Raw genomic sequence first — 12253 nt, 5'->3', positions numbered from 1 at the left:
GAAGGGGGCGAGAGAGGCTCCCTCGGGGGCTTCCACGGGAAGGGACCCTGGAGGAGAGGCGGCGTTACCATCCGGTGCTGCCACGATGTCCCCAGCTGGCACCACAGAACAGGAGTCATCAGGGGGCAAGGCGAAAGGCTCGTCATCGGTGCCCCCCTTCCTGCTCTTCTGGGGGGCCTCCGAATCTGAAGGATGTAACGAGGCTTGAGCCTTCCGCTTGCCCCGCTTTTCCTGCACTAAAGACCAGCCCTCCATGGCATCATCCGGGGGCTGGCTAACAGGGATCGGATCGGGGGGCAAGGGCAATGGCTCAGGCACTCAGGGAGGCAGTGGTGGGACAGCAGAAGCGAGGGAGGATTCCCCCTGGGACAAGCCCTCTACCACGCCCGGCGATATCTCTGCTGCACCCTCCTCCACAGTAATGGACCAAGAAGGAGGAGGAGGGGCAGCTTTGGGTGCTGGGCAGCCAGGGGTACTGGTGATGACAGGGCTGGCGCCTTGCCGGGGCTCGGGGTCCCGGACACTACTCCGTGCTGGGCCAAGGGGCAGTCCCTCCAGATGTGCCCCATTGCCCGGCAGAGGTAGCACTGGGCCTTCCCCGTCGAATAGTGCACCCGGTAGTGGGCTCCCTGGTAGGGGACCAGAAAGGACCCCTCAAGCGCCTCTCCGCCACGCGCTGGTGGCGGCAGTTGAAGCTGCACTTGCCGGCAGAACGAGAGGACGTGACGGAGGGTGGGGTCCTTGCAGCCCAACGGGAGAGGGTTGATGACGGAGATGGGGCGCCCCAGAGCAGAAAGGGCGGGCAACAGGGCGGCACTGGGCAGGAAGGGAGGGACGGAGGTTAGGACCAAGCGGATCCCCAGGTCTTCCAACGGCTCTAGGGGGACGAACACGCCCCCCACCGCCAGGCCCGTCTCTACCGCCTCCTGTGCGGTGGCCTCCGATGCCAGGAAGAAGACCACCTTCCCGTATATTTTGGAGGCTGCCACGATGGGCGTGGGCCCCACCACCCTCACCAACGCCCACACGTAGGTCTCCACGTGGGGCGAGGCAGGCACCAGGAGGCAATGGACGGCATGCTTCCTGGTCAAGGTGGGAAAGGGGCCCCGGCCGTTGCAGATGGAAGAGGATGCGGCGGTTGGAGCAGTAGAGGCAGGCGGGGGGGCTACCGCCACCTGGGCGTACGCCCTGGGGGTTGGGGGGGGAGGGAACAGAGCTGGTGGAGGGAACAGCGCTGGTGGAGGGAACAGCGGGGAGGGATGCTGCAGCCGGGAGTGGGGCCGCAGCAGTGGGGGCAGTCCCCACCATGGAGGGTCTGCCCTTTCTAGCGGGGCCCTTACCCTTCTTCCCACCCCGACCCTTCCCACCGGCTGGGGGGGCTTCCCCCAAATGGGAAGAGGGGAGGGACGTGGCAGCAGCGGAGGTCTCCCGAGTACTCGCCGCCGCCAGTGCCCCAGCAGAGGTGGAGGTAGGTGGATTGGCAGCGGCGGTCGAGGTGGAGGCTTGGGCAGCGGACACGGGGGCAGGTGGAGGAGGGGCAGTGGGAGCATCGCGAGGTGTCTCCCCTGCCGCATCCCCCGCCATAACGAGAGTGGGGAGGGGGACAATCAGCGAGGGGGGGGGAAGGAAAGGAGGCGACCACCCCTCCCCGCTAGGCTGCAGGCAGGGGAGGAGGGCGCCAGAAAGGGAAGGCTAAAGGGGCGTGGGGAGAAACCAAGGACCTAGGGGCGGAAGGGTTTCAGGGCACCGACGCAGAGGGGAGTTCCGGCTCCTCTAGTTGCACTAGGGGATCAGAGGGGACAACGGCAGGAGGGGGGGTGCAGTGCACAAGGCGAAACCAAATGGGGAAGGGCACAAGTGCATGGGAGGGGGCATGGACGCACGAGGGGAGGGACCAATCAGGGCTGGGGGAGCACAGGCTGGGGGGAAAAGGGCGAGCCAGGAATGGGGTAGAGGGACCATGGGGACAGCTGCAGGGCTGGAGCAGAACTATCAGGGCCGCAGAGAGAAATAGGTGGGGCGGACAAATGTGGCAAAGGAAAGAGGTCAGTCCAGGGGGAAGGGGAGGTGGTGCGCCCACGGGCACTCATGCAAAAGTCAATGCTAGGCTGCTGCTGCTGCAGGCCCAAACGATGGAAGTGGGAGTGGTGAGCCTGGCGAGCAGCTCAGTCCCAGAGGCAGGAGTCCAAAGCAGATGGAAAACAGCCAGCGGGGGTGGTGGAGGGGGCAATGATGGTGGCGGGGGTGAAAGGGAACACAGATGGACCGGGGGCAGGCTCCCCGCCACACCCCCGGTGTCCCAACAGACACAGTCCAAACCCCCACCACAAGAGCACAGTTCGAAAAAGACTCAGTCCAGAAAAGCCCCCTCCACAGTGGTCTTCATGCGGTCTCCCAGCAGCGGGCGGTCCTCTTCTCCTTCTTCACCTCCTTCGGGCACCAACAGCTCCCCAGCAACAGCCACAGTAGCCCCAGCAGCTCCAGGTGGTTATGGTGGTCTGGTGTCCAGGCAGGAGGGACCCCGCTCGGATGGTGTTCTCAGCAACAAGAGCTGGGGTCCCTCACTCCCCTCCTCTCAGGGAAGCAGGCCAGCAACCCCCCCGCCCAGGGGCTGTAAGTGGAGTAACAGCAGTAGCTGAGGTGCGGGGGAACCACTAGCCAGCCAGCAAACAGATCGCAGAGAAAGGGTAGCAGAGCAGCGAGGGCTCCAGCGCCCACAGGAACAGCAGCACGCAGCAGCCTCTCCCTCCTTCCTCACAGCGAGCGGTCAAGGGAAGAGAGCTACTCTGGCCCCAGAGAAACAAGGGTTCCGATTACCCTGAGGGATCAGAGCAGGGCTGCACTAGAAGTCATCAGGAACCTGCTAGAACCAAGTTAAGGTAGAACAGGCTGATTAGAAGAACCTAGCAGCCCAAATCAAGGGCCAGCAATCAGGGCACCTGGGTTTTAAAAAGGAGTCAAGTTCAGTTTGTGATGTCGTATGTGAGGAGCTGGAAGCAAGAGGCTACAAGGAGCTGAGAAGTGAAGGGCTGTGCTGCGGAGGACTAAGAGTACAAGGTTAATCAACACCAGGAGGAATGTCCTTGTGGTGGAGGATAAAGGGGGGCGCCGAAATTGCTAGAGCCAGCCCTGGGTCCTGTGGTGAGGAGAAAGAAGGTGTTTGGAGGAGGCCATGGGGAAGTAGCCCAGGGAGTTGTAGCTGTCATGCAGCTGTTACAGAAGGCACTATAGACAGCTGCAATCCACAGGGCTCTGGGCTGGAACCTGGAGTAGAGGGCGGGCCTGGGTTCCCCCCAAAGCTCCCAACTCCTGATCAGACACAGGAGGAATTGACCCAGACTGTGGGGAAGATCACTGAGGTGAGCAAATCTGCCAATAAGCACAGGACCCACCAAGGGAGAGGAGGAACTTCGTCACACCATAAATAATTATAAATCAATTACCAACCCTGCTGTATACTTCCCCAAGCAAAAAATTATAACATAGTATTTCTGAAAGTGATTGAGCAAAATTAACAGCTTCCATAAGGCAAGGCATTTGTGTTTCAATTTATCTTTTCCTGCATAATAGCACCATTTGAAATACATTTTGCTAAATACTGGAACTGCTCTTGTAGAAGAAATCAATTATATTCTTAAGTTTAAATCTTCTTTTTTCCAGTTATGCTCTAATGTATCACTGTACCTAAGAAATGTACCCTGGGGAAAATGCTTCTATTCTTCACTAAAAATCCATGAATAACATTATGTAAAAATTAATTTATGATAAATGATTTAAAATTTTAACCTAGTATGGCTTCTTATTCAAATGTCATCAGAAAATGACACCTCACCCGCAGAAAGGAGTCAAGGGATCCATTCTCCATATATTCAACCACAATCATTACTGGTCTGCCTGCAAAGACAGAAAAGAAACACATTAGGATTATAGCTATATTAAGGGCTTGTTATATTTCCAGCTGTTACAAACAGATTATTTTCATTACTTAAATATGTAGCTCATTTTCAAAATCTTCCTCTACAGCACAAATGCATATCATTGTTCTGTTATTCCTAAGCAATGTTTTCAATCAATATTTTCTTTATTTGAGGCACTGAAGTAACTGATTACATACAGTTCATTTTGGCAGCGTTTTCTTTAAAACAGTCAAACTAGAGTCCTCAATTCCAAACAGTTACCATTATTGTACCTGTCAATGGGAGCAGTAGCATCTTTAACATGAATGTGCAGTAATTACAGCTATATTTTATAAAGAATACTTCTGAAAACACTCAAGGCAAAAAAAAAAAAAAAAAAAAGGAAATTGATAAACCATCTCCAAAAGAAACCAAAATCTGCCCTGTTAAAGAAAAAGCATGTAAGCCAAAAACTTCAATGACCCTATATACTATCAAAGCAAAGAAATCTTTCGTGTGTGTGTGTGTTACTGATCTGCCTTTGGTGGAGCTTCTAAACCTTCATTTGTGTGAAACATGGCCAGTGTATTTTTATCCACAGATATGCTGATGCAGTATGGTCCTTGGCCACCAAAGCACTGAATTCAGTGCTTAATTTTTTCAAATCAATGGAACTATTCATGTGTTTAAAGTGAAGCATGTGCTTAAATGCTTTACTGGACTGGGGGCTATCTGAGTCTCTTATGTACTTCATTCCGCTTGACTAATGGATATTTTCTAGTTGGCTCTGTATTATGTTCAGAAGAACAAGCTCAGAAACTGATTAACATTATATGGTTTTTACTAACATCTCCAACTTGCCCAGTTTTATGTTTTATCACTGTATGTACCTAAATGGTATCTTACTGCTGGTATCCAGGCATGAGCTGTCACTCCAGAACTGCCTAGCAGGAACAAGTCCAATTTATCCGCTAATTGGGGCCCACAGTGAGATGTTTCAGAATGGTTAGTACTACACAGGGTCAGGGCCGGCTCCAGCTTTTTTGCCGCCTCAAGCAGCGAAGGGAAAAAAAAAGAAAAACCCAATTGAGCTGCCACTGAAATGCTGCCGAAGAGGAAGAGAGGGAGTGAAGGACCCGCCGCCGAAGACCTGGACGTGCCGACCCTCTCTATTGGGCGCCCCTGCTTCCTTCACTGGTGCCTGGAGCCGGCCCTGCACAGGGTCAACTAATAGATGCAACACTAACGTAATGAACGAGCACATATGCAAAACTGTTGCTTTATCCACTTTTTCCTCCTGCCCAATCTCTTTTTGTGTCAATGCCTGTATCTGGAAGGGTCTATGTAAAACAGAACTTTTAACAACAGGTGCCATCATGACTCATCCCATTTCTCTCTAAACAGTCCCAATAATTTCAATTCCTTTGCAAGTCCTTATGTAAAAGTCTTTCCCTGCCTATCTTTTAGTTTTTAGTTGGCTGTCCCTGGACTCATTCCTATTTCTGCTATACATTTTTTTCAGATGGGGTAATGAGACGGTAACACAGTAGTCAGGGTGACTTGCCTAATGGCATTATAATATTTCCACTCCTATTTTCTATCCCACTCTTTATACATGCTAACTTTCTGCATATTTTTTGACTGACTGTGGACATTGTGGACAGCTCAATATAATACATAGGCCCACTGATACTCAGGTCTTTCTCCTGAGTTGATATAGTTAATTAAGAAATGAGAACGGTATAGAAGTAGTTCAAGATATTCCTTCAAATGTGCATTTACCTGCCCTTGTCAACACTGAATTTCATCCGCCCTTGTGCTGCCCATTGACCTAGCTTTGTCAAGTTTTTCTGAAGTTCCTCGCAGTATTCTCTAGTCTTGAAAAACAAAAATTTGTCTGCAAATCTTTCTACTTGTTTGTCCTCCTTCTTAGATCATCAATAAATATAACAGTTCTGTTACTAATGCAAATCCCACTGTTATTCTTTTGCTGTGTTGAAAATTGATTTTTTTCTTTTCTGATAAAAATCCCCTGTCATCACAGCATCTCTCTCTCTCTGTTGTTTCCCCATCTCTTAGAAAGGCCTCTTTGGCGTGTGAGGAATTATCAGACCCTCTTTTGTCCATTGAGTCGTGGGTCCCATCTCTGAGTTTATCCAGCTCAATTTGTTTCTGATCTTATACCTCCACTAATTATTACTGTGGATTTTACTCTGACTGGGTGCTATGGTGACATAAGTTTTATCTTGAAATTAGAAACTAGTGAGGGTTATTAATTTATTATTATTATTATTATTATTTAATATTTTCTTCACCTCTTGCCGTGTGGTAAATCCAGGACAAACCGCTAGAAGGGTGGGGTAGTAATTAGCCCCAGGGGTAAAAGGCCTCTCCCTACCCACCGAGGAGCGATAACCACGGGGAAATAAGGTTCAGCTGGAAGAGGGGTTACCAGGGAACTAATTAGGTTCAGCTGGCTCCAACTGCTTGAGACCTTTTTAAACCCTCCCCTGCGAGGAAGGGGGAGGGGGAGGGGGGAAGAGAGAAGGAAAAGCAAAGCAAAGTAAAGCAGGGAAGCTGCCAGTAGGCTAGGTGTCACAAGACACTGAACCCTTCCAGAGGGGGAAGGAAAACAAGCACAAGGCACTGACTGAGGAAAGGAATAGCCGGACCCTGTGCTTCCTACAAGGATTTGCCTTGCCCAAGCCTGTGTGTCCAAGGCTAAAAAGGACTGAGCCTGCTGAGGAGAAGAAGGTACTTTGCCACAGCCGCTAATGACAACTAACTGAGCAGCCTACTATATTTAGTGTCAAACTTCCAAGCAGCCCAAACTCAGTCGGTCTGAATTTGGCTCATATAAAAACTGGCTCTACCTCTCCCTCCCAGGCAGGGAGAGACCAGAAATAACTTCCACAATGTAGACAAAAGCACCTGGCAATATTGTAAGTGTACAGCTGGCCTATGGATGCTTATTGCTGCATTTGGTTTGACATGAGTTATCCAGCAACTTCTCTTTTTTAGTATAAGTACCAAAAAAAGAAGTGCATGGAAAATTTCACATGTGAAGGGAATGATGATGTGGCATATCCAGCTACGAAATGGAGACCTCTAGTTTAGTATGAACTCTTCCTTTGTACTATTCAGCCATTTTGAAGAGTTCTCGTCTTTCCAGGTTTTATTCCACTCTCATCTCCATAATATCTGAAAGCCTTTGAGAAGTATATGAAGCAATGTGACTAACATCTGCCCCATGTGATTTTTCCTATTTCCTGTCCTAGGGTAAAATTGTGAGTATTATTTTTTAATGATTCGATGTCTTCTGTGTGTGTGATAGTGAGTGGGAGGGGGGCACCTTCCCACCTGGTGGTTGCAGTCTGTGACAGCAGCCCTGCCTGGTGGCTATAGGGTAGGGAAACCCAGGCCCTCCCACTCCATCAGGTTCTGATCCAGAAGAATTCTTGAGCAGCGTAATGCAGGAGTCCACTACCTGTGCTCTGGCTAACTCTCTTCCCCGGGCCTCTTCCTACTTCTCTGACCCTCCCCTTCTGGCCCATTGTGGCTGGCAATTGTCCCTGGTCCATGGGTCTCAACAAGATAGAGTGTCTCAGTTTCATGCAGCAGACTTCCCCCTGGGAATACTTTCCTGGTGTAGTCTCTCTGGAGCAGCAAGTGCAGGTCTGCCTCTCTCCGTCCACCCCCTACTGTGCTGAGGAGGCTCCCTTTTAAGTCCCTCTTTCAACTGGAGCTTGCCCAGCGGCCTGTCAGGGCAGATATTCCTGGACCCAGAATTGCTCCTGCATTCTTAACTCTACAGTGTGGGGTTTAGTCACTGCATCACAGTACTATGGAAGGCAAGGTCCAAGAAATGCACCAAGTTCTAGAAACAAAAGTGATCATGTTTTAGATGGTTTTTAGATCCTGTGACGGTTTGTTTCACAGCCATGGACTGGTTCCATTGAAAGCTCCGTTTCCTGCACAAATGGGCTTCACCCTTGCCATGGACAGCTCCCTAGATGCCAAGGAGCAGAGTTGTTTATCATAGTCCTCATCCCAGAGTTTCAGATGATTTCTTTGGTATCCTGTGGACAGGCTATTGAGCTCTTTGAAGATAAGGACAGAAACCTTGAATTGGACTTGATATTCTATGGGAAGCCGGTATAGGGAGCAGAGGAGATGCTGATGTGCTTATGGTAGTCTGTGTTGCTTAGGAGACATGGTGCTGTGTTCTGTAATAGTTAGAGTTTCCTAAGGACTGGTGATTTCATGCCCAGGTGTATTACATTGTCGTAGTCCAGCCAGAAAATGAAGGAATATGTTGCTGAGGCCAGGTCATCTTTTTGCCACCTGGAGATATAGATAGTGTTTCTTGTGGACACAGCTAGGTAAGAGCTTAATGGCTGTCAGGAATCCCAGGAGCTATTTTAAACAGTGGACTGAAGTGTCCAGTTGTGGGAGTGTACTTTCAACCAAACCAGACCACACAGTGGCTGCAAACTCCTCATTTTGACAACCAACATCACTTGCGTTGTGCTTGGGTTTAGCTGACTACCCAAGCCGTGATCAGTACTTTTGATTTCTTACATTAACTTGGAAATAGATTTCAATGACAGGGCATTTTAAAATTTGACAAATAAAAAACCTGTAGCTAGGAGACCCTTTTATTTTCTAAACTCACTGTTATTTAGTCACATCTTCACCACCACAATTCTTATGTGTAAATGTACAAAGAGCAAAACATGTATTTTCAGTCTAACCATTAATTTACATAAAAAATATAAGATAATCTCTATGTGAAAGCACCAGTGTCCCTCTCCTCTGCTACAGGCTGCAGTGGGTATGGCAGTCATCTTTTCTCAAACCCTTCATTGGAGCTGGTCAGAAAATTTTTGATGCAACATATTTTGTTGGAATCTGTGGATCTATCCAAATTGAAACACTGAGGAGACAGTTTGGTTTCAAGGAAGTTCTGATGGAAACCAGGCTACAACACTCTCTGGCAGGAATGTTTCCAAACCTGTGTATACCACCCCTGGCTTCTAGGGTATGCAGCACCAGAGCAGTTTGGATGGTGGACTGCCTCAGAGCTGGGGTTCCATTCCCTTATGCAGAGTATCTAGAAATATTTTGGTTTTGTTTTGAATCGGAACAAAACCAAGTCTGAAATATTGAAATTCTCTGCAAAATGGAATTACCTTTCTCCATCCAGCTCTACTCTTCTCACAAGTAGGTATCTTAGACATTTAAAGGGATTGTACACAGGAAGAGGAAGGGCAATTTCATAGTTATATACACTACAGAAGTTCTCGGGCCTATCTACAGAGACAGAGAAGAGAGAAAGTACGTCTGCCTACAAAAGGCCAACTGTGTTGATAGAAAAACATACTTACTCCAGAGCAAAGGCACATAAGAGCTGCTATGTATCAATTTGGAGTAGAAAGAGGGCTGAACAACCTGGGGAACCAGACACTGTAACAATGAAAAGTAAACTATTTGACTGAATCTTCAATCCAAACAGCAATGCCAACACATATACCTCAGGAAATATAAAATATGTTTACCGCATTTCTCAGATCCTTAGATTCATAAAATCAAGCCAGCACAAAATACTTGATGTTTTTATAGTGCCACATTTTGTACAAGCAGATTTCATTCTCTTACGTACTTTGACAAGCTAAAAGAAAACTGCACCCATTTTGCTCAGTTCAACAGTCCAAACAATGATAAGCACTTTCCAATCTGAATTAACTATGAAATATATTTGAATATATAGGTAGGTTTCTGAAATAGATTTGAATTTCTTTGGGCTAAGAGGTACTTATTTTATAAACTTTCAGACTGCTAGATGTTTTCCTTTACATAACTTGAAATTATATGCAGCAAAATTATATCCACCATTGAGGAAAACACAGTATTTCTCATTGTTATCCAATCATTCAGGGATACACATTCCACACAGGATGTTGTCAACCTGAGTGATAAGTTAGCATATCATCTAAATCAAAGGCCCAAATGCTATGTGAAAAATAAAAAATAACTTTTAAAAACTCATATGTAGTTAGTTCCCTCTGCGCCATACAACTGAGTAGGCTGAAGAACATGTTATTTTACATGTAATTAGCATTCATATGTGCCAAAAAAAACCTGTTTCAAGTGATAGCACAGGAAGGACATGATTTGCTAAAAGCACCCATATATGCAGCTGTGGCATCATACAGACAGAAGAGATGCGCATCAGAAGATCTGCACCTTGTGAACTATGGGAGAATTCTAGTGGAGCACAAGTTAAGCCACTGAGGCTACTGGTAGATCCTCACAAACTCAGATTTGTACTCCTGCCCCTATGCTTGCAGTAAGAGTTTGCTTGCACCTGATGCTTTAGTTATGCTTGACTGCCATGATCCATTAGAAATGGAAAGGAGAGGCCTCCAAATTGGCCACCTATAACCTCCAGCAGAATAAGACCTCTGTGAAAAGTGTTTAGAGTCTTTACTAGAGGTGTTTGTAAAGTTTACTAAAGAAGACATAACTGAAAACTACCTAATCCAAACCCATTGAAATTTTGTCTAGGGTTGATATCAGAGCCTAATCAGTCCATATACCTTTGATTTCAGGGTCATATCCAAAATCAGAGAGGGGTTAGTTTATTGATCTTATGCAGCCAAAGTCTTGTGAAAACAGCAATTTTCTTAGGAATTCAGTCCAAAATTTTGGTGACCCTGTGAGAACAGATGATCACGAGAATGTTGCCACCTCTGGAAAAGCTTGCAAGATTTTGGAACCATTGACTAAGGCCCCAAACTCTAGCCATGATTTGGCCTCAAGATCAAACCCTAATCTGGATTTAACACTGCCACCTCAAATAATCTTTTCTTAGGCCTGGTCTACACTACGCGTTTAAATCGATTTAAAGAGCATTAAATCGATTTAATGCTGTACCCGTCCACACTACAATGCCCTTTATATTGATATAAAGGGCTCTTTAAATCGATTTCTGTACTCCACCCCGACGAGAGGAGCGCTAAATTCGATATGGATGGAAATCGACGTTATTGGCCTCCGGGCGGTATCCCAGAGTGCAACACTGACCGCTCTGGACAGCAATCTGAACTCGGATGCAGCGGGCAGATAAACAGGAAAAGCCCCGCGAACTTTTGAATTACATTTCCTGTTTGCACCCAGCTTGGAGCTCTGACAGCACGGTGCGATTTAGTCTCAAATCCAAAAGAGCTCCAGCATGGACCGTACGGGAGATACATAATTCTGATCGCTGTATGGAGAACAAAATCTGTTGCATCAGAGCTCCGCTTACAGAACACGAAATGCCCAAGCGTTTGAAAAAAAATCTCCAGTACACACGCTGCGTGACATGCGTTAACGGGAAAGCCAGAGACTCAAATTGGATGCTCATGGAGGGAGGAGGGGACTGAGACTCAGCATCCCACAGTCCGGCAATTTCTGAAATAATTGGCTGAGCTCCAATGTCGTAGTCAAAACACCAGGTTGCGTGTTGGTCCAGGAACAGCTCTCAGCTTCTCCCCCCCACACATGAAAGAAAAGGGAAGAATCATTCCTTGCACTACTTTCAATGTCACCTATGCTGTACTTGAATGCTTCTGTAGACGCGATGCTGCAGCAGTCGTAAGAGCAGTATCCACTCCCTCTCCCCCCCGGTGGTAAGAACGTACAATATGACTGAATATCCGTCGGTCCGCCGATTCACCGCCGTGAGTGCCGGCTGGCCCTCAGTGAGGCTGGGCGGGGCGCGCTGGGGTAAAATGGGATGACTCCAGTTCTCCCAGTAGATGGTACAGAACGGTGTAACTGTCTTCATCGATCCAATGGGGGCTTAGCCCCTCCCTTTCCTTGTAAAGAAAAGATTCCGACTGCCTGGACTTCATAGCCCCGGGAGGCTGCGTTCAAGTGCCTTGCCCGCCCCCCCACTCATTTTATCTCCTAACAAGTCGTCTGTTTCGTTATTCCTGCATTCCTTACAACTTTCAATGACACAAGGGAGTGGGGGAACACTGCCACGGTTTAGCCAGAAGGTTGGGGAGGAGGGGAAGCAACGGGTGCGGTTGTTCAGGCGCACCCCCTGTGAATACTGACATGGAGGCAGCTTGTGCTCTCTGATACACTGGTTCCTCTACATACACTTGCCCTTATTCTAGGCAGGACGGACTCTATTTTTAGAAACCAAATAGGGAGGATTGACTCAGTCCCAAGTGAGTCAATCACAATTTTGCTTTCAAAATTTTTCAGCCAGGGGCACTCTGATAGCAGCGGACAGTCAGAGAGGGAGAGATAACTGTCATCTCAATGCCAGTTTTTCTCCGGCAAGGATGTACAGAACGACCGGT

General features: G+C 47.9%; 1 protein-coding gene across 3 annotated transcripts in view; it reads right to left on the bottom strand.

Moving 5' to 3' along the window:
* Positions 1-12253, bottom strand: part of EPHA6 (EPH receptor A6) — a 900076-nt gene that overhangs the window by 110051 nt on the left and 777772 nt on the right. For all 3 annotated transcript variants that reach the window (XM_075072813.1, XM_075072800.1, XM_075072802.1), the window contains one exon: positions 3833-3894. In XM_075072813.1, the coding sequence (XP_074928914.1) occupies positions 3833-3894 (62 nt within the window). The remainder of the gene's footprint in view (positions 1-3832; positions 3895-12253) is intronic.

The sequence above is a fragment of the Chelonoidis abingdonii genome, chromosome 1 (genome assembly GCF_003597395.2).
Source record: "Chelonoidis abingdonii isolate Lonesome George chromosome 1, CheloAbing_2.0, whole genome shotgun sequence".
Lineage (NCBI taxonomy): Eukaryota > Metazoa > Chordata > Testudines > Testudinidae > Chelonoidis > Chelonoidis abingdonii.
This window is presented reverse-complemented; position numbering and strand designations above follow the sequence as displayed.